The sequence below is a fragment of the Cibotium barometz genome, chromosome 57, assembly GCF_041138505.1.
Source record: "Cibotium barometz isolate CiBa-2024 chromosome 57, ASM4113850v1, whole genome shotgun sequence".
In the NCBI taxonomy this organism is placed as follows: domain Eukaryota; kingdom Viridiplantae; phylum Streptophyta; class Polypodiopsida; order Cyatheales; family Cibotiaceae; genus Cibotium; species Cibotium barometz.
Window position 1 is genome coordinate 6,215,319 of NC_141102.1, and position 24,140 is coordinate 6,239,458.

At 36.8% G+C, this 24,140-nt stretch overlaps 1 protein-coding gene and 1 pseudogene across 1 annotated transcript; both read left to right on the forward strand.

Annotated features, from left to right (window-relative positions):
• Positions 1-19,934: 19,934 nt before the first annotated feature.
• LOC147606357 (uncharacterized) lies at positions 19,935-20,590 on the forward strand. Its single transcript, XM_086791938.1, has one exon. The coding sequence runs from the start codon at positions 19,957-19,959 to the stop codon at positions 20,419-20,421; it is 465 nt and encodes a 154-aa protein (XP_086648064.1). The 5' UTR covers positions 19,935-19,956; the 3' UTR covers positions 20,422-20,590.
• A 2,425-nt stretch (positions 20,591-23,015) lies between these two features.
• Positions 23,016-23,443, forward strand: LOC147606358 (uncharacterized; annotated as a pseudogene).
• The last annotated feature ends 697 nt before the right edge of the window (positions 23,444-24,140 follow it).

The window sequence follows — 24,140 nt, forward strand, 5'->3', positions numbered from 1 at the left end:
TAAACCTTGACTATCCTTGTATTGAGAAGATCTTACTGAATCTTGTTCCAATATTGTTAGTAAAAAATTGTTATGATAGACTAGATAGTAGTACTATCTCCTAAGTTACCAAAAGTGCACACTCCTAAGTTCCAGCATCTCATGTTTCCCTAGAGTGCGATTAAGCTTTTTGCAAGTTCCACAAAAGATGGGCATGTAAATGGGAATCTTTTTTTATGAAAGCGCGGCTATAAATATCCTTTCCCTTATATAATATCTTATCTTTACCCCTCATTGAGTTAGTGGTGTTTCACCCAAAACCCCTTAATATATGGAGATACTATATTTTATGTCCTCGATTTGGTGGTTTGTCTTTAGAATACTACTTAAATGTTGACTCAAATTGTGTGAGATTTGCAATGCAAAATGAAGTCATGACACTAACAATTATTTTCAAGATCTAAGGAACTTCTATATCCAAAACCAAAATGGTAAACTTAAGTTCTGTATGTCTATAGAGGATGCTATATTTAATTCCTATACCATCATATAATTTTCTTCTTTCAATCGATGCCATGTGTTTAAAATGTCCACATAAGGTCTAGGAAATGGTGTTGAGTTGGTTAATAAGATGAGACCAAGTCATGAGCTAGGAAGCTATTGGGTATGTTTCAACTTTGTTAAGAGGGTGCAAGATTGGACAACAATGGCATGTCATGTTTATAATACCTTTGTTCAAGGGATTCAAAATATTGCCATTGGGGACTTCAAGGTTGAAGATACAGAAGCACAAAATTTATTTTGGGAGCTACTAAAAATAGAGTGATGGAGAGAAAAGGCTATAAGAAGGCAACATTTAAAGGCAGATGAGGCCCATACAAACTGGCATGTAGTGAGAGTAGTATTTAATGGAGGTCCTAACAATCCTGACAAGACATGACTGGAATGGAAAGATCATGCTCTTTCCATTGGCAAAAAAGCCTACAACAACACCAAGAAGTGCATAACACCTCATGGTCAAGAGGAGTTCAACCTAAAATGTCATTGATTGAAAGATGCACCCTCAGAAGATGCATCTTTAATTGAGGATTCATACTTGAGAGGTGGACATCTTGGCAGTGGACCATGTATTGAGAATATAAGAAGAAGAAGAGTTTCTTCCACAAGTGACATCCCTCCCATACTACCTAATACATTTATTGACCTCACTAAAGAGGTAGCAGTGGGAGCTTAAAGTGACAAAGAGATTATCCTTGGCTGATGGTAATGTAGAGACAATTAGGAGAAAGCAGAGTGTTAGACTATAAATCCCAATTAAAGAGAATGAATCCTATTGATTAGAATATGAATATGTCACAAGAAATATACTTTGCCTAGGGCTTGTGCATGAGACTTTTGAAGCTGAAAGAAGTGTGGAGATGAGCATTCATTCATCTAAGTGGGTTATTCAATGTACCAACCCTAGAAGTGAGGTTAAATGTCAAGGGTTTCTTCATGAAAAATGAAGAAAATGCGATGTGTTTATTGACAAGAAGGGAAGATCAGGGTTAATGGGTGTACCTGCTCCTAGTTTTGAAGGGCTCATCTCTATTATAAGATATATTAAGAAATAGTTTATTTGGTTTTGTGGAACTGACATTGATCATACTTGGGAGGTAGTTGATAATGTGATAGAGAAACTTGTAAGGTGTCCTATTCAATGGCAAATGTGGCAGATGACACCTCATTGGATGAAGAAGAGATTAATAGTTTATGGGATGTAGGATTTGATTTGCTCAACATTGGACCATCAAATTGTCCTTCCACAGTTTGCTTCTCAGCAGACTATTTTTTGAGTTGGTACTGGTTTTGTGCTAATATGAGTACAAATAATATGGTTTGTATTATGAACATTGAAGTATACAAATTTTTTTGAACTTTGTAGCACACGTGTGGTTTGGAAATTTTGAGTTTGTGCATAAAGAAAAACTATTTATTATAAACATTTTTTGACTTTTGGTTCTTGAGTCTATTTTGGTTGAGTTTATTTTTTAACTTTTGGTTCTTGAGTTTGTTTTTGTTGTGTGAGGTTTGTGTTTTGAATATTTATTGGTGAAGTTATAACTAGAATGGTTACCAAATACACTTAGTTTTGGGAACCTTGTGGCACAAGTGTAATTTGAAAATTTTGACTTTAAGCATAAAGAGATTAGTGTATTTATTCTAAACAATTCTTGACTTCTAGTCTTTAACTCTATTTCTATTGTGTGATATATGCTTATTGAATATTTTTTGGTATAGCTATAACAATTTTAGGGTTTTTAGGGGAAACCAATACTTTAGGGTAAAGTCTTTTTTGTTTTTTAGAAAATTTAGTGGGTTTTTTTCCACTGCTCGATTGCTTAGAGTTTCTTGCTCAGAAATTGGTCGTCCTCACAGAGAAAGGGGATCAATGATAATGAAAAATGTTTTGCAAAAATCAAATGAAAGTAATGTTTAAGCAACTTTGCTAGGCTATGTTCACAACATGCTTGATATGGTGAAGTAGAAAATGTCTATCGATGAGTTATTTTTTAAAAGATCAAGTTTAATGATGCAAAGTGGATGGATTATTTAAGCTAAATATTTCAGCAACAATATCCATGGTTTTGAATATTCATGGAAGAAATTTCTATGCAACCAAATCAAGGCTACTTCTTCGGGATGACAGAAACCTCCCCTTATCCACATGCCGAAAGCACGGAGTAGTACCATTATGCAGGAATTGGTTCTCTTTTTGGTCTACTCAATCACTTGTCGTCTCGCCCAACAAAAAAGATAGATGCTATAAAAGGATAGGAAGAAAATCATTCATACAATACCTAATTCATCTTCTCAATATACCCTAGGTCAGTGGATTAACAATATCCTTATCCTTGAAGCATTTTATTTTATAGTATGGAAGTGTAGTGATAGTATTGTATTATCTTACAATCCATGTGAGAGTACTAGTTACTCATAATTACTCCCACTAAATCTAGAATTTGGATTGGTGGTCCTACTTACTACATAGCATTTAGATTGGTAGTTTATCATAGCAGTGTTCTAGAGGTTTATGTAGCTAAGTAGATACTGCTAGTTACTATTAATTAATAGTAGAAACTAGTTTGCTACTTATTATAGCAATGCTTCAGTGTCTTAACTGCTAATTATCATAGCAATGTCCTAAGGCCTTATAGATCACTTGGTTGTGCTACTTATACTGCTAATAAGTGCTTCTACCACTATTAGTATCAAATGGATTTCTAGTTATTAGAGTTTGTTAGTGGCTACACTACCCCTCTCCAAATGTAATGGATAATGCGTACCTTAACATGACAAGGGGGAACTTGCTAGCTCCAAGCTCATATCTTTGGAAGACTCCAAGATAGAATAGTGGTGGTTGCTAGCTCCACTCCTTTGCCTCCTTCCGCAAACTATCATGAAGAGGTTTCCTCTCTTCATACAAGGACTCTCGCTCCTATCTACCCTTGCATTCATACACACAAGCACAAGAGGAACATACACCAAGAATGAAGTACTCTCTTCTCTCAAGTCTCTCTCACACACACCATAGACACATAAGAGAGTAAGGAGATAAGAACTATACTCAGTTGGCACAAAGGGAGATTGTGTGTTTGCATTATGAGAATTTAGTATCTATACAACTGACCCTTATTCACACTTGGGAACCCAAAACTTAAAGAGAGATGACTCAAACAACTACAAGAGTTACATAGGCTTGGGCATGTTCTCATAATTACAACCTTTATAGTGTCATTTCATGACACTCATTATGCTACCTCATATGTAATAGAGATACTAATGTTAACCTCAAAATGGGATATCCCCCTTAGCTGATATAAATTCCTTCCTTGGAATCTATTTCTACTCAAAAATTTAACAAAAAAGAGACCAGTTGCTTCCCTACTAGTGGCATAAAAAATGTTAAGGCTAAGAGATCTTTGAGAGAACCACTCACCTTTACCTACCTCAATGTGTTGTGTGGGGATATTTTTGATGGCCAAGTTTGTAACCCTTGAGGTATTCAAACTTAACACTACCATGGGTAGCTTATCATTCGCCTTCTCTTATAAGTTGTCACACTTTTGTGTTGCACTACAAGCACTACTCCTCACTCCTCTCATCTCAAATAACTCACACACTTTTACGTTGCACTACGAGCTCTACTCTTATCATTCGCCTTCCCTTGCAAATGTTGTCACACTTTTGTGTTGCACTATGAGAACTACGAGAACTAATCCCTCCTCTCATCTCAAATAACTCACATCATACACTCACTTACTAGCATGCATTAGAGAGAAGATTAGAGAGAGGTTTAGCTGGAGAGAAAGCTCAATTGCATTAGAGAGAAGATTAGAGAGAGGTTTAGCTGGAGAGAAAGCTCAATTGCATAATGGGATAGTGTCCTTGCATTATGAGAGAAATTGCCTTATATACATGGCCATAAGTGTCCACACACACTTAAACTTGTAACGCAAGCACCTAAAGCTTCTATTTAGCCTATTGCTTATAAATTACTTCATCTCATAATACATTGATGTATTACAACATGAGGAAGAACATCCTAGCTCACTACCACATGCTCTTGAGTTGAAAATGCCATTAATAATCCATTATTGGATCTTTATGGGTGCGTGCCCAAGTTTGAGATTTTGATATCACTACTTTACGGCTTGTTTGTACAGAAGTTTGGTGTGTCCATCCTTGACATTTGATGTAGATTACCCATGCTTTGGCATATAATTTGGTGTGGCAACCTTGTTAAACCATAAAATGGGGGTTAACATCCCTCCTTCTTGAAGTTGATCACATCCTCGTGATTGGATTGAAGACTTTGTAGAGAGGTAGATGTATGCTTGGTGTTGATAAGTAAACATTGCATGGCTTTAATACTCCAAAAGGATTGAAGAAGGTAGTTAGTAAATGAAAATGTTAATAGCGTATGGGATCCTAATGGGGGTGGGGGCCATTGCGTGTGATTACTCTTTCTTTTTTTCTTTTTTCTTTTTCTTTTAAATTTTTTTAAAATTTTGGAAATCATAGGTGAGGTTACAATATATATTGAGGTTATCGAGGATTCTTTGGTTGTTAGCAATGGAAGAAGAGAGGTAAGGTTCAGAGGGGTTTATTTTTTATGCGAGCGTTTTTTTTCAATCTTTAAACTTTGCAAGCTTTTGACACAAAATTTAGTTTTTTTCCCCTCATCATTAGTTAGCAATCAAAGTTATAGAATAGTCCAAACATAGTATTTCAAAGCTCTAGAAGTCCATCTAAATGCCCTTCATTATGCCTTAAGGAAAAGTGGTTAGCTGAAGTAAAGATGCTCTCGCTTAAAATAATCTCAAAAAATTATGGAAAAATGGAATGTACAATCACAATCCTTGTAAAAAATTAGACATTTTACCTTTTTGGAATGATGCAATTTGACATTGTTAAGGTGCTTCACCATTACCTTGAAAAACACATCAAATGACATCAAATCTAGATGGAGCCTGGATCTTGTATGGACAGACCATGACTAATGTATGTGTCAAGCCATTTTGGATTTAGTACACGCATTGGTCATGGTATGTCCACACAAGATCCATGGCTCCATCTTGATTTGATTCCATTTAATGTGTTTTTCAAGGACTACGTGTGACTTTCAAATCACAGCCGCTTTTGGAACTAGTGCGGGCACAATATTGGTTATATCTCTTGGAGGGATGGTTCAAAGTGAGGTCTAGTAGGCTATAAAGTTTCAAGGAGGTATTATCAACATTCTTACCAAGCTACATCTTAATTAGAGTTCATTAACTCCATAATCCCCTTTAAATAGGCCATTGGACCATCAAAAGAACTAGTTTGGACATCTAGAGGTCACCAAGTTAACACCATATTAGTGAATTTGGGAATTTCCCAATTCCCATTTTTGAATACTTAAAAAAGGGGACATGGATAACATGTTTGTAAGTTTCTCAAAACCCTATTATATGACCTATCGTTGGAAAGCGCTTGAAAAATAGAATCTAAAGAGCTATAAAGTGCTCATTTTGGATTAGTGGTGTTCAAGTTATGGTTAATCCAAACTTTTGACCACGTGTCCCAAACTTGTGGAAAATTCCCATATTCCCCAATATGGTGTTAAGTTGGACATATCTTCTTGTGGAATAGTTCAAACAATATAATAAAATATACGTTGACTTGAAATTATTTTGCAACCTACCTGATGAGCCTACTTTGGATGATTACCATTTGCTGAGCATATAGATTTTGGCAAGCTGTCTTATTAAGGAGGTAGATCATATAAAGAGCCACTCCCATGTCAAGCATTGGCCTCAATTGGGCTTGCCCCTTCATGGTTTCTAGTTGGTAAAAAATAACTAGACCACTTCTTTTAGGATATGGATTATCTTCTTCACGATTTCAGATCGCATCACTCTAAAAAAATAAAACGTCTGGTTTTTCACAAGGATCATGGTTTTGCAATCCATTTTTCTATAATATTTGAGGATTATTCATAGCTGGAGCCTATTTTCTTCAGCCAACCACCCTTCCAATCCACCAAGAAATTGGCATATGACTAGAAATTATAGCAATCTATGGTTTTTTACCAAACTGAGTCATGGGGATGACCTAAATCAACTTTGAATTAGATAAGATTTTATTGAGGTTATCAACACTTAGGAACACATGTCCATAAGTTCATATATGCTGAAGGTTTTAGGGTCTTGGACTAAAACCTCTAGTTTTAAAGCCTGCCCTATTTTTGGTAGTTTTCATAAACCTCATCCATCTTCCATGCCACGATATCTTGTGGATTAATAACCGAGCAATTTGATAAGATGAGATCTCAAAACTTATAACCACTTGATTCCAACAAAAAGAAGCATCTTTAAAGAAAATATATATGTGCACATGATTCCAAGAAATACATCAAATTGTTCGCATTGAAAAGGAAGTGACATGCATAAATATCCATAGCAACAAATATCCACCAAAATAGCATACAAAAGGAAATCCATAAATATCCATCGCTAAAATATAGATGATCAAAGTGAAGTCTACTCCTCCATTAGATCACATGGGAGAGCTATAGGAGAAGAGTTTAGACAAGGTATTCAACCTCTTCAATGCAAAGGTAATGTTGAGTGTAATTATTTTGGGAGCTTTAAATTTAGAGATTTTTCAACAAGTTAGTAAAAATATAGAGCTTTTTCAACACATGGCCATGATGTAATCAATTGTCCCTCCTTTCAGAAGAGAGATGAAGAGAGAGATATGTTTGGAGGGAGAGAGTCAGAGAGCGAGAAAAATAGTTTAAGAGAGAAAGACAAAGTAAGAGAAGAGAAGAAATCAAATTATCAGGCAAAGCAAAAAAAGGCATTCAATTAGTTTCAACTTTATTTTATCACTCACTATTCTTAGGTTAAGCATTCTCTCACCTAGTCCCCATAACCTTGTCAATCCCTAAAGTTTAAGCACAAGAAACTTTTTCTAAGGAATACACATAAAGTAATCATGCCAATGAAGCTTCTCATTTTAGACCTAGAGCATGTTTAGTAAGGCCAGCAAGTTAGGAAGCTTCACATATACACACTAAGTAATTTTTCTATAAGTAAACAAGCAATGGAGCTTATATGTTTACTTGAAAAACAAGCTTTGCCATAGAGCTAGAAAGCAAGTCATGAAGCAAGATAGGGGGAGAGAGATATGCTTGGAGAGAGAGAGAGAGAGAGAGAGAGAGAGAGAGAGAGAGAGAGAGAGAGAGAGAGAGTAAAAGAGAGAGAAAGATAGTTTGAGAGAGAAAGAGAGTGAGAGAAAAGAGAGAAATTTAGATAGGGACCTAGAGAGATAGAGTCCTACCAAAGGTTTATAACCATACACAAGCATTTACACCATAATGGAGTCAATAACAAAAAAAACCCTTGATTTCAATAGAAGGAGTCAAGAACACAACGACATAAACAATCAATAACATAACATTGTCATAATGTAGCATAGCATAATGGATCCTTTCAAATAGTCCATGACAAAAAAAAACCATTGAAATCACTGTGGTGGCTTGTAGCGGGCCATAATCTCATCCGCCAGATTACGAAACATTTGCTCATCTTCTTCAGAGATAATCTCAAAGGTCCTCCAATATCCAATAAATTGAGGGAGTACCATCTCTAGTATGTCAATGTCTGCTGGGCTCAAGAACTCCCTTGAACTACCCCAAGTTGGACAAGAGCTGCATTCCATGAAAGGTACACCTTTTTAATTCCTATGTACTTTCTTGATCAGCATTTCTAGGCAGCCTTGCATTTCTAGCTTGAGCAATAGTTAACATTTTAAAAAGCTTTGTTAGAGACATCTTCATTGTTTTTAAGAATGTTAACTCTTGAAGAGAAGGGGATGCCATGGATTGTAAAAAAAAAGCAACATGGGTTGAATGTAGAGCACTCTCAATTAAACATAAGCAAACTTTTCCATGAACATTATGAATTAAAAAGAAGCCAACACATCGTAACATATGCAATTACACTTTACACAAAATATACAAGAATCAAGCCAACCAAGTAATTTCTAGGCAAAATATATATGTCAAGCAACTTGATACCTATACTTTAGAAGCTCAATCATCTAATTTCATACCATAGAATATCAAAAGAAAATTGGATAAAGTCAAAGTAGTCTAACACTTTTATGCTAAAAGATTCAAGTCTTCCTTTATATATCAATAGATTGTTTGCTTTCTTTATGATGATAGCCATCATAGACTACTCATTTCCATGAGAATACAAGCTTCATATGTTAAAAAAACATGACCTTTTGCAAATAAACACATAAAGCCAACCAACTACATAATAATTAATAATGCACGCACACACAGATGCACACATACATGTATGCTTATGCATGCACACACATTCGCACAAGTATATGCATGCACATAGAGGAAAGAAAATACCATATACCAATCATGTACCAACCATACAATAATATGCCTTCAACAATCCAAACTTTGTTGGAGCAATCAAATCCTTAGAAAAAATTTTGCACTCAAAACAACAATGACATAGTGCATGTGGATATAAAAAGTCCACCAATCACATAGTGACAGTGCATGTGGGTACCAAAAAAGTTCACCAATAGTCAATAGAAAAAAATATATCAAAATCAAGCACATTGGGACCGTGGCTCATATTGGTCCCAATCTGTGTCATCCCCCACTAAGGTCCTGCTAAAGGCGATAACTCTATATTTCCAAACTGCCTAAGATGACACTCATAAACTTGTGTATCACTGTCAATACACAAGAAATGCTGATGTAGCTTGGCACATATGACTCCAAGTCCATCCCACCCTACAAAAATATCAATCACTATAGCTTGCTCTAGCGTGAAAGTCAACACCAGCCACCTAAACACCGAGACATTCCACCATTATTCATTTATCACAGCAATTGATTATGTGACACAGCAAAGTCACCAAGACATTCCACCATCATACTCCACATGTACTTTTACGTCTTATAACACACGTGTAGAAGTCAAGTCTCCTCTCAGTAGCACCTCGTAATGCACCCTGACCGACTAGCTCACCATCATCTTGATCCACTAGAATCCTTGATTGGGCATCAAAGGCCTTCTTGCCTATGGTCTCCCCCTCCTACCTATCATACATGGGCTGATTTCCCTTTTGATAAAACCAATCCAAGAGAAGGACTTCCACCTACAACCCCTTTTTAGCATTACCTTTTCTTGCATATTATAGTTGCAAAAGCTGGTTCCAATGTGCTAAAACAATTAAAATGAATGCATAGAGTTTTGAACATACCCGCTCATGTGTGCTTTTGCACACATACCTTTGCGGAATAAAAATGAGAATTGTTTGCTTTAACTTAAATCTTGCCATAGTGGCATGACCACAAACAATGCCAAAATGATATGTGTAGAGAACAAAGTAATATACCATCCATCGTGGGCCACATACAGAGAGGCTAATGTAGCCACCCTTTTCCTTACTTTTTGAGAGAACTCATTCCATATAGGCACCCAAACATATTCTCATATCTTGTTTATCAAAATAAATGCAAATTCCGTTCAAGACGTCTGCAAAGAAAAGAGACACGAAGACCATATTAAGGAATTTGGAAAAATCCCATTACTTTGGGATTAAAAAAAATATACTTTTTGGTATATCTTGAGCATACCAATTCCAAATTTATCGGAGAATGTGGATTTAGAACCTACTCTTCAAGAGCTTTCCAATGATATGTCACATGAGGGGGTTTGATAAAATCTTAAAAGGATTCACTGTGCCACCATTTCTTTATCTTGCAAAATGGAAATTGGGCAAACTCCCTAATATATTCTTCATGACTGCTGTGCTCTCCTCACCATCTAGAAACTTTCCTTTAAGATCCACCTTGCGTAAGAAGTGCACAATCCTGCTGAACAATGATGTGTAAGAACTAATTTTGTCAAGATGTGTCCGGTACATATAGATTTCATGAAAGTTCATTCCCTACGTTGCCTCCTCCTTATTAGGAGAGACCTCCAAGACATTAAGCAAGGTGGCCTCAACGAATATGTCACAGTTTGCGAGCTTACCATCTATTCATAAAATATTAATGTGAAAAATAGTACTTTGAGAAATATACTTAAACACACATCTATTCATAAAATATTAATGTTGATCATGGCCAGCCTTTTTGAAAGACACAATAAATGGGGCCCCCAGCACACTGTAATGAGATTTCTCAAATCTTTTGACAAGGCCATCTGTCCTTGGACCAACAGCTCGAATGGCCTCGTTCTCTCCATAAGTCTATAGAGAGGTATTCGTGGAGGATCTCGACCTGTATTGATAATGAAGCTTTCAACCACCTCCTCTAGAATCCACCCTAGCATGTTATTACCAAAGGTAGGTGGATGATTAATTGGTTTTGCAACCATTGTGGCTGCTTCTGAGACATCGGTTGCATTGTCTTCTTGATCATGCTCTTCTTGATGAGCGATAGCATTGTGAGATGGAAGAACTTCATCATGCTCTTCTTGCTCTATCTCTACTTCATCTTCGCTTATGCCATTAAGCTCCTCATGTTGTGAGCTCTGGAAATTGGAGGGAAGAGGGTCCTTCACTCATTTCTTCCTTTGAGCAACATTGCAAGAAGCCATAGAATTACGCGCACAAGTTCTATAATTGGTCTTCCCAGACTATAATGAGTACTCAATTCCTCAAAATGAGTAACAAGATTATAAGGTATTCATAGCACAAATACCAAGATTGCATAACAATAAATCATAATTGGAAAGCGCACCTACTTTTAAAGGAAGAAGGTGCCTTTGTCTTTGATAGAGTGCACACCATTCTTGCTTAATTCTTGTACCATATGTTCAAATTATGAGTAAGCATCTAAAAGATATGCTAAAATGGGACTCAAATTAAATTAGAGTAAAAAATTCTTCACATCTCAAAATTAATCTAAAAGAGGCTTTTCATTCAAATGTATGCTATAAACAACAAAATCCTGATAATTTCTTATACACTGTTTAAATTAAAATGTGAGTATCAAAGGCAAGACTCAAATGTTAGAATCTTAGTGTGCTTTCATATATACAAACCCTCAATCCGTACAATGATTTTTAATGGTAGCATGCACGCATGGTTTTTAAACTAAACCAAAAAGTTTAAAACAATAAACAAATTTACACTACAAAAAGCAAGCGTGCATGTTGGCTTTTCATGTTGTCCTCAAATATACAAAACAATGAAATCTTCACTACTAGTACCACACCTTTCATAGCCAATGTATATAGAAAATTAACATTTGACATAGAGTTTTCATACTTAATTTAGAATACATCGCAAACAAGACACTACAAAGTAGTCAACTTTCAAAGTAGAAGACATGTGAGCTTAATGCCATAATATTTTTCTTTGCAATAGACAAAAAGATAATCTATAAAACACTTAAAAAAGGCAGAGTGCACGCTACCTTTTCATGTTGTTCTCAAAATGAAAAAATAATAAAATATTTAACACTTTCAAAATCAAGCGTGCACGCTTAATTCTCATCTTGTTTTCAAAATTAAAAAACATTTATATATAAAATACTTTTTAAATGCACTGGGCATGCTACTTTTTCATCTTATTCTAAACATTAAAAAACTTTAATCTTCAAAACACTTTCAAATTGTAGTGTGCACATTGTCTTTTGATGCTATTTTGAAAATTAAAAAACATGAACTTTTAAAATGTAGCGTGCACGCTGCCTTTTCATCTTATTCTCAAAATTAACAAAACATTGAAATATGTAATTATTTATGTGCATGAAATTGAATGTGAATGTGAAGGTATGTTTATGGGAGCATACCTGGAGAGGCTTGAAGCTAAGCTTGGCTTGAAGCAAAGAAGAAAATACAAATCTCTGAAAGCTACCTACACACATAATTACTCATGATTTAAGAAGGCACTCTTATTTACACACAAACAAAACAAAACATAGAAATACTTATATGTGCATATGTGTGCATGCACATGTTTGAAGATACACATGTGTGCATATATGTATGCGTTTGTGTACATTTAGTATGTATGCGTGCATGATACCTTGCAAAGCATTTACATGTATATGCATATATGTGTTTATATGCATATGTGCTTACATGCATGTATGTGTGTATGCTCATATGTGTGTGCATTTGTGACCTGTAAGGGAGGGCAATGCCCCTCTAATGCCCCCTATGCATACACATACACGCATTCAAAGACGCAACCACATGTACACAAAGTTGCCCCTCTCATGCCCCCCTTGCCCTGCTTTGCGGGTTGAGCCACAGAGCAGTGCGCATGCTGCTCTGCGGCTAGCAAGGGAGGGAAAGGGGGGCATGAGTGGGGCAAAGTTTCCCCCCTTGTTCTCCCTTGTTGGCCTAGCCACGGAGCAGCACGGGCGCTGCTCTGCGATCGGCTGACAAAAGAGGGCAAGGGGGCATGAGAGGGGGTAGTGGGTGAGAGGGGGACGGGAGGGGGGGAGGAGGAGGGGCAGGGGACGAGGGGGCGTACCTGTTAGATTAGGAGGCGTAGGAGGGAGAGGAGGAGCTGCCGCACCGTGGGTCTCTTGCACACACACACAATGGCTCTCTAGCACACATAATGGCTCTTGCACAAAGGCTCTCTCTCACACACACACACTAACATAAGAAGTCTCACACATTAACACACACACACACACACACAGACACACACACTAACATAAGAAGTCTCACACACACACACACACACACACACACACTATAACACTCACACACACTTTCACTTTCACGCTCACTTTCATTTTCACTTGTATATCTCCTATATATCTATAGTATCTAAAGTAGTTAAAGTGAAAGTATATATAAAATATAGACTAAATCTACTATATATCTACATATACTATAGATCTAAGTGTGTGTATATATATAATTTATTTACACACTTAGATATAATATATATATGAGTGTATATAATATATATTAAATACATAGTATATATATATATATATATATATATAAAACATATACTCAATCTACTATATATCTAATAAAAGTATTAATAAATAGTAAATATATAGTTATATTATATCTAAGTGTTATGTATATATACTATAGATCTAAGTGTATATATATCACATATTTACTTATAGGATCTTATATATGATAAAGTATATATAGAATCACAAAAAAATTAAAATTAGGAGCTCAATAAAATGAATATAACTTTAAATTAAAAGCTAAGAAAATTAAAAATTAGAAGCCGAAAAGTCCTCAAGCTTTGAATGATATTAATTTCATGGGAGACTGGAAGAGTGGGAGTGGAAGTGTAAGTGAGTGATGGCTATGAACTTTAAATGATGACGGCTGGAGAATAACTTTTGAAACAAGTGTTCTCCTCATCTTTAAATGAGATGAGTATCAAATCAGTTCTCAATAAAAATATTCTTTTTTGTTTATATGCTTTAAACAAATTATAATATGAATAAAGAACATATATAAATGTAGTTCTCATTTAAACTCATTTAGGTACATTAAATTTAGGATTTTATAAATTTATGTGGAAGCTAAAAAGGTAATAACACTACAATTGCTATATCACCAATGAAGTGAAAAAAATGTGTTTTTTTTGCTCAAAGACTAGAAGCTAGTGCATATTGCTTTTGCTCATAGAGTAGAAGGGAGCATTGTTTGTAGAATGGCACACGAAGCTTCTATCTCATGGATTGTAGGAGTTGACACCATATCTCATTTTGTGCATCTACACGATGGAAAATTATTGTTAAGTGCATATTTTTTGTAGAGCCTTTTACCATAGAACTGTAAGCTTATTACTTTTCATGCTATACTACAGTATGGTGAAGTGAAATATGAGGTAGAAATACCATCACATAGAGATGTTGATAGTCATCTACACTTCTTGGTTGATTCATCTTTGTCAATGGAGCATCGTATTGTCCATTGTCAAGAAGCTTATTATGTAGCAGATAGTGAGGATGAAAGTGTTCAAAATAGCAATAGAAATTGCTCTAAAGGTAAAGGTAGTGATTCTATTTAGTTTATAGACTTGGAGAGTACTCAATTAGGTGCAAAAGATGAAGAACCTTTGGGTAAAAATTTGGACGAGATTGAAATCTTAGAAAATGAATTAACATGCAAGGACAACACCATTCAGATTGATGTTGATAGTGAGGAGGACAATGCTACTGGCTCTGTTAATCATATAGTTCCTTGGCTGCTTCAGAATGCCAGGGGTAATCTAATTAAAAAACTCTTAGAAAAATCATTAGGACGAGTGGTTTTAACAGAGATAACGAAGAGCATATGATGATAATGTTGTTTTTGAGCTTCCACCAACATTTGGAAAGGGATCTAGTATGGATGGGATGCAACTGAAATATGATGGTCACAGTGTGGTCAAGGCCAAGGAAATCTAATATGTCAATGCCATGCAATGTTAAGCTTAGTTATTGTCTTGGTTCTCTCCAATGCCAAAGATACTCTTGCATCTATTATAAGAATAATCAACGATTTAATGATAGGTTCTTCCATGGTTTTTTGGAGAACAGAGTATCCAAAGAACTATCAATTGAAGAAGAAAGAGCACAAATAACATGTCAATATTGCAAAAACATTGTTCGTTGTGTGCATACATGTCTTTGTTCAGTCTATTAAATCATTCTTGAAGATAACTGCATGACATGACTAATGATACACCAAGGTGAGCACAATCATCCAGTTGAGCCGGGAACCTCAAGGGCTACTATTGAGAGACTAAGGAGGTTCATGAGGGTACATTTTTGAATTACAATAATGGTATTGGGCCTAGAAAAATACACATGCTTGTGGCTCGACAGCTGCTTATGGACTCTTAAACATTTGATCGTTAACGAAACAGTGGGGGATTCAATGCTTAATAACTAGAAGAGTTGATACCTCTTGTTCAAAATCAAAGGTTTTCTTTTTACAGTCTATTGTCTAGAGTAAATTATATAATCCATCATAAAATTTAACACTTTATTTTCTATGTAGGTTTAGGAGCATTGTTGCCTATGAGAAGAAGAAGAACATGTTGGTCATTGGGGATGGTTTTAACAGCATTTTGCAACTCAAGAAAAGATGTATGTTTCCTTTTTTCCATGGTAGTCAATTTCCAGGTCAAGGAAAAGCCTCTAGAGACCAGTGCTTCCTCTTCAAGATGTGCACCAAAGGAAGAGGTTCAGGGGTTGATCTAATAAATAGGATGCGTTGAACCAGGTTTGGAGACTTGCATGATTCTTAGGTGCACTTTGATCACACTCATAGAGTTGATGGTGGCTGGGCCACCATGTCATGTTCGGTGTATGACCCAAGGATTGTGTAAAGTAATTTTATGTTTGTGTCTCATAAAATACTTATTTCATGCAATAAGTAGGCATATTGTAAAATAATTAATTTGAATTTATAGTTTAAAAATCCCGATGGTAATTGCTATATGTGAAAAAAGAGGAGGATCAAAAGAATAATTTATTACATTCATGGAAAACTAATTTTTAGTATTCATGCACAAATAATTAATTAGAGAAATGAGGACATTTTGGTATTTCTATTTTTATACAAAAAGAGGAATTTCCATGATAATGGAGATCCATGTAATTAAATGGAAAAAGAGAAAATTTGATATTTTAAAATAATGAATATTTTTAAAGAATTTTAAATAAATTTATTTTATGCATGAGAAAATTTAAATAATAAAAGAGGAATTCCCATGACATTTGGAATTCAATCATTTAAATAGTGGAATCCTTGGCATATTTGAATTAATGGATATTTTTATTTAAATTTAAAATGATAAAAGTGGAATTCTTGGTAAAATTGAAATAATGGATATTTTATTAAAGAATAGAGGAATTTTAGATAAATTTATTTTATGATAAAAGAGGAATTCCCATGACATTTGGAATTCAATCATTTAAATGTAAAAAGAGGAATTCCCATGATAATTGAGATCCAAGAAATTAAATGAAAAAAATAGGATTTTTTAGCATAATTCAAATTATGAGTAGTGTATCAAAAGTGGAATTTTGAGCATCATTGGGAAATATGGGTAGAATTGATTTTTGTAAAGCCCATGAATCTTTTACTCAAAAGAAAAATATTGAATATATTTCACGTAAGAAATTTGAGAAAGAATATGAGAATATCCGTTGAGAAAAAGTACCTTTAACTAGGCTAAGCAATTGGCAGAAATTTAGAAAAGTCCCATCGGTATTGAAAATAGAAAATGTTACTAAATGTGATGAGATGTGATGTGATGTGATGTGATGTGAATCGGGATAGATGTGAATGAATGAGATGTGAATGTGATGTGATGTGATGTGATGTGAATCGGGATAGATGTGAATGGATGAGATGTGATAAGATGCAAATGAATGTGGATGTGGATGTGATAAGATGTGATGTGATGTAAATGGATGTGGATGAGATGTGATGTAAAGGGATGTGGATGTGAATGTGATGAGATGTGGATGAAATGTGATGTGATGTGAATATATGTGGATGTGAATGTGAATGAATGGATGGATGTGGATAGACGTGCATGTGAATAACTGGATGGATGTGGATGAATAAGATGGAATGTGGATGGATGTGGATGAATAAGATGGAATGTGTATGGATGTGATGAGATATGGATGGATGTGGATAGAATGTATATGATGGGATGGGGATACAATGAATGTGATGGATGTGAATGAATGAGATGTGATGTGAATGGATGGGATTTGATGTGAATCGGGATAGATGTAATGTGAATGGATGTGATGTGATGTGGATCGGGGTAGTTGTGAATGGATGAGATGTGATGTGAATGGATGTTATGTGATGTAATGTGGATATGGGTAGATGAGAATGGATGAGATGTGATGAGGATAGATGTGGGTGGATGTAATATAGTGTGATTGGATGAGAATGGATGAAGGACGATGGGAATACATATGATTAGATGTAGATTAAGCAATGTGAATTGATGTAGAAGAAAGTGGAATAACGAGAAATGATATGGAACAATGTGGAAAGATGAGAGTTCATTAGAACTGTATTTATAACCTGTTATTAAATGACTGTTTTATGTCAAGAATGCTGGGGATGCATTTTGACCATCTTGTGAATGAGGTCGTGGAGACCTCAGTAAGATAAAGTTACAACAGCTAACGGAGAGTCAACGGAGGATGTCTCGCGTAGCAAGGTCAGACGAGGTCTTGACCAGCCTCGGTTCAATTTAAATGGTGAGCTTCCGGTACGGTGGATGAGGGACCAAGGAAGCGGCCTATGAGTGAAGCGCTAGGTGACCTATGAAGGATCCTAGAGGGTGCTGACCATACGGTACTCGGGCTCTGGGTCGTCGAAGATACCCACGCGTGTGTTGAAGAAAATGGAACAAGGTGTTAGAGTTATTTTCTAAACTCGGGCATGGATCTGGTTGATTGACCGTGTTGGTCCTCAATGGATGAGTCCATGGCTCTTTTATATGGATCCGTTGGTTGATCTTGCTGATCTTCAATGGAGAGTCCATCTGGATTTTTATAAGTAAATATATTTCTAGGTACTATGAGCTAGTAACTATTGAAAAGGCCCTTGAGTGGACAGGTGGTGAGCGTTCTGGTTGCCAATGATGCCATAGGTACACCGATGAAAGAATGATTTGGAAATTAGAATTCAACCAGATATTTTGGAGGATTATAATCAGTAATACTATGGTTTCATAGGTATACCGATGAAAGAATGATTTGAAAATTAGAATTCAACCAGATATTTTGGAGGATTATAATCAGTAATACTATGGTTTCATTAAAAGATTGGTTTAAAGACAACTAAATCTATGAAAAAGGTAATTTCAACTTCATTGATATGATGTGTAGAGTATGTTCAAACGGGGTAAAGCACGTGGGTATAAAATTATGTGGGAGCTCTAAAGTTTGAAGGCTTCATAGCCCTTCAAAGCCAACCTTTTAGCCTTTAAGGTAAGGTCAACCTAAAAAATAAGTATCAAAAGAAGACTTGATGAAGCAAATTTGGTTGAGGAATTGATTTCAAAGCCTTCAAGTTGAAGTCTATAGCAAGCCTTTAAATTTCAGCAATGTGTGGCACTAAAAACTCTGGATTGGAGGCAAGGGAGGCCGTGCCAAGAGGAGCCACATGTTGGGGGGAGTATGGGTTTGGGGTTGTGGTGGGTTCGGTTCAGTTTGGAGATGAGAGTTTTGATGAGGGTAAGATTGGCCCGAAACACTCACAGTTTAACACTATCTAAGGACATGCAAAGTCTTCTATTATAAGCTTCAAGAAGTACATATCTAAAATGATAACATTAGCCAAACAATCCAACTCAATCTAAGACTTTCATAAAATCATCTTTATACATAGAGACAAATATTCAGATCAAATTCCACTTGAACACAAATTACAAAGAATCCAGAGAAGGAGAAAATTAAAACTTTTGGGAAAAAGGTGAATTTATTGTTGGTTTCTTATGGTATCCTTGTTAGCTTTATATCATTACCTTAGGTTATTAGAAGGGATTTTAAAAAGCGTACTTGTTTGCACACATTAATTCATCCTTTTAAGCCAAATTATAACTCAAATGTCATAGTTTTAAAGAGACACATAGTCAAAGTTGGATGTTGCATGGTTATACATGCAACAGTTATACACTGTACAACTCATAAAACTTGTCGACCACTTGGGATTTTTTGAAATTGAATTGAGGGTTTGAATATACAAAAAATGTTCAATATCTATTGGTGTTTCATCTTCACATTATTATAGGAAACGTATAAAATGTTTGATTTTTACTTCTATAATTGCTAGTGTCTCAACATTGTGATGATTTTCATACCTTCAACCTAGGTACTCTGACATTAAAAGTTGCAATTATACTGTGCTTCTTTTCTTGCATTATCATTGTATAGTAAGTCTTGCCAGCTTACCCACAATATGTTCATGTAGTGAAATCTACTAATGAATATTGAAGAACCTTTTCACACTTATAATGGAGTAATGACACTAAAGATTTTAGTACCCACATGTCATTGATGGTCAATTTTGCATGTCCATTACACATTTCTCCTATCGTCATTGCATCATAGTGAGAAGATACAAACACCGTTAAGTTAATTAAACGTCTATAGAGTTGCCACATAATGATGTATCTCCATAGCGATGATGTCTCATGCATATGTAGAGCATGGGTATAAAGCACCGAGGAGAAGACACAGATTGGATAAGACATGAACAAGGAAAAAAAGTCTTGATGGGAGGTGGTGTAAAGGGGGGGTTGGGGTTGGGTTGGGTGGTGTGGGTGGGGTGGGGTGGTGAGGTGGCCCAAAACACCCACACTTCAACACTATATAAGGACGCGCAAAGAGGAGTGATCATATCCTTAGTTTTTCTTCTTCTTCTTCTTCTTCTTCTTCAAGCTATGGCGTCGGCCACAGTAGTGGAAGCCTTGCCCTTCTCGAATCTGAGGGCGAAGGCTGTGATACACCAAGGGGAGGAATGCAAGCAGAAGGTCATGGAGCTTCTGGAGCAGTTCCAGCTGCCTGGCGGCCTGCTGCCGTTGGAGGACGTGATTGAAGGCGGGTATGTGGCTGAGACGGGCTTCATGTGGGTGACCAGCGGCAAGAAGCAGCACCACCAGTTCAAAGAGGCGGACAGCACCTGCAGCTACGCCGAGACCGTTTCCTGCATCGTGCAGCCCAAGAAGCTGGCGGAAATCTCCGGCGTGGACGCCAAGAACATGCTGTGGGTGCCCATCTGTGAGATCTACGTGGACGACTCCGCCCCGCCGCCCGAAATCCACTTCAAGAGCGCGATCGGCCTCTCCCGATCTTTCCCAGCCGAGTTCTTTGGCCGCGATTCGTCTTACCTTGTTTGGACGGAGTGACCCACTTCTTCTCCCTTGGCGTGCATTAGGAGAGTATATCTCATGTCCATGAGAGTAGTGTATCTCGGAACATACTTGGGATTATGATTACTATATCCATATCTATTGAGAATTGGAATATGATGATTATACCTATTGAGCATTGGAATGTGGTTAGTTATATATATATCTATTAAGAATCACCTCTTGCCCCAAAACATTCTAGATGAGATGCATCCTAGTCATGGCTCATCTCCTAACATTTCACATGAGATGCATGGTAACGATGGCTCATTCTGCATACGTTTGGCCCAGGCCTATTTTTAAAACGCATTCGATGCACAAACCGAGGGAGCTCCTTCCACTACTATTACAACATAATGTTTGGGTTTCCATGTGGATGCACGATACTACCTAGCTTATGGTTAGGACGAATCGCTTAAAGACTTCATATGATTTGCAATCGATGGGGTACTTAAGATTGCCAAGTAAGTGACAAGGATCATACACTCATCAGCATACAACTTCTTGACAAGATGCAGTATTTGGCTTTCAACAAGAAAGGTTACCCAAAGCTCATGTCTCCTTGAAAGTTACTTGAGCTAGAAAATATGGGGCATTATATAGCATACCCAGGCAATCCTTGAACGTGCTTGTGTTGATAACATCTTATTGCATCTTTTTCACACAACAATCGTCTTGTTGTTATTAGTACACACAATTATACTTTGGATATGATTATAGCTATCAAGAATAAGTCATTTTCAAACGTAGATGATGAGATACATGGTAGTGATGGCTCATTTTTCATATGTTTAAACACATTCTCGAGACATCCTCGATGGTTATATTTATAACAAAAAGGTTTGGGTTTTGCATGTGGATGCATGATGCTACCTAACTTATGCAAGGGATGATGAAGTATGTACATGTATGTAATGCATGTGACATTGCTACAAGATTGAATCACTAAGATTTCATATGATTTGTAACCAATGAGTACTTAAGACCAAGAAAGTGATGACTAGATCATACACTCGTTAACATATAATTTCTTGACAAGATGCAGTATTCGGCTTGAGAAAGGCTACCCAAAGCTCGTGTCTCCTTGAAAGTTAACTGAAGAAAGAGAATACATGCCATCATATAGTATACCTAGACAATCCTTGAATGTGCTTGTGTTGAGAACATCATATTGCATCTTTTTCCATTATGTGTAGAATGTAAACACTATCATTTATCACTATGCATGATAAGGTGGATTAGATAGCAAAGGTGTATTGCTTTGTTGTCACATTTTAGAGGTTGTAGCTTTCTAATTTGAGTGCAAGAAGGAAAGCTAATTCAAATTCATCACCCTCACCACCACCCAGGTGGGAAGCTTCTTATTTTGATGGGAAATGACTCACTTTATCACCTCCAAGCATTGAAGTGAAAGATCCATGAAAGCGTTAGTGATACTATATCACTCTATGGAAAGCATGTATATCACGTGCATTCAAGAAGTATTTTTAAAATTCCTTTATTTTTATTGGGTAAGGATGATCTCTACATATCTTGCTAAGTTCAAGAGTAAAGAGGAGACCTTAACGTAAATTAGGGTCTTCATTTCTCTAGAAAAAATAAGGTCCTTTCCTTAATAATCCTTCAAGTAATTCTTGCTAAGTTCAAGAGTAAATATGAGACCTTAACGTAAATTAGGGTCTTCATTTCTCTAGAAAAAATAAGGTCCTTTCCTTAATAATCCTTCAGCCCATGTGACTGATACACAAATCGCATTTACATCTACAAAAGTATTGAAAGTAAATCTACAAACATGGAGGGAAGACTCACCCACCATGAGTGGATGTCCTTTTAGCAATGCGAGATCCATGGCAGTGGCTTACATGTTACAAGACATTGGATGAAGAATGTGAGAACTTGGAGCTTGCTCCTCCTCCAGAGCTAGAGGATTGTGTGAGGACCCCCACCAGTTATATACAATATACTATGTCTTCCCAAAATATGGTAATGATGTCTACACATATCGGGTAGAGAGTCCCACTTGGGGGTGTCATATGTAATGTCCTAGTGTTCACAGCTAACTAACAACATGTGTCTTGCATCTGCCAAAAAATCCTTACACCAAGAAATGCATATATATGATTCCTCAAGTGCATGTCCCTTCATGGTTCTCACAAGTAAGAGGTGATTGGTGGCTACATACAGCTACACACCAACATTTTACTCCTCGATCATGAAAAAGATAGTCTCTATACCTTGGATTGACTCTATCTTATCCTAGAGTCTAATTTCCCTATTTACCCATTTTTCTAAGCCATGTTAACCTCTAAGACATGGCCAGGCTAGAAAAAATAGGTATCAAAGGAAGACTAGATGAAGCAAAATTTGGTGGAGGAATGTATTTTTTCAAAGCCTTTAGGTTGAAGTCTATAGGGAAGCCTTCAAATTCGAGGGCTGGGTGCTGGAAAAAAAGTCTTGATGGGAGGCAAGAGAGGTGGTGTAAAGAGGGTTGGGTGGTGTGGGGGACCAAAACACCCAAAGTTCAACACTATATAAGGAAGCGCAAACAGGAGTGATAGTATCTCCTTAGTTTTTCTTCTGCTTCTCAAGCTATGGCGTCGGCCACTGTAGTGGAAGCCTTGCCCTTCTCGAATCTGAGGGAGAAGGCTGTGATACACCAAGGGGAGGAGCAGAAGTTCATGGAGCTTGTGGAGCAGTTCGACCAGCTGCCTGGCGGCCTGCTGCCGTTGGAGGACGTGATTGCAGGTGGGTATGTGGCTGAGACGGGCGTCATGTGGGTGACCAGCCGCAAGAAGCAGTACCACCAGTTCAAAGAGGCGGACAGCACCTGCAGCTGCGCCGAGACCGTTTCCTGCATCAAGAAGCTGGCGGAAATCTCCGGCGTGGACGCCAAGAACATGCTGTGGACGACTCCGCCCCGCCCGAAATCCACTTCAAGAGCGGGATCGGCCTCTCCCGATCTTACCCATCTGAGTCCGCCGTTGGCCGCCGTTCGTCTTACCTTATTTGGATGGAGTGACCCTCCTCGTGCTATATCATGTGCACAAGTAGAGTATCATTACTTGGGATTATGATTGTTATATCTATCGAGAATTGAAATATGGTTATTATATCTATTGAGAATTGGAATATGGTTATTATATCTATTGAGAATTGGAATGTGGTTATATCTTTTAAGAATAAGCTCTAGTTAGTTTTTTTTTAATGAGCTTCGACTTATTAGTGTTAGACAATGACAATGATTTGGGCACTTGAGTGTAGCTCTTCTAGAATATGACGGTCACAAATGTGATTGTATAGATCGCAGAATCATAGTTTGAAACACCCTATGGACTTCACTTCTGTGTATAGTAGAACATTGGGAAGAATCAAGGATTAGAAATTTAATGTGTTCATCACGGATCATCACCCGTGATTATACAGCCATGGTGTGTAGTGTCGTGATTATGCAGGGATAATGTTGCACTATGATTGATGATGTGTCAAATCATGGCCGTGATTCTACAAGCTACACAATCGTGGGGTGAGAGTTTTGTGGAGATTTTTCTTGGAAAAGTCTCTTGGCCACTTCTTGATTCTTGGGAGTAGTTAATTAATGTTTTGATAGGGGTCTATGCTTCCGTGATTCTTGCTGATGTGGCATTCCTAGCCGTGATTTTATAGACTATAAAATCAGAGTGTGATACACAATTTGATGGTTCAACTTTCATGCACTA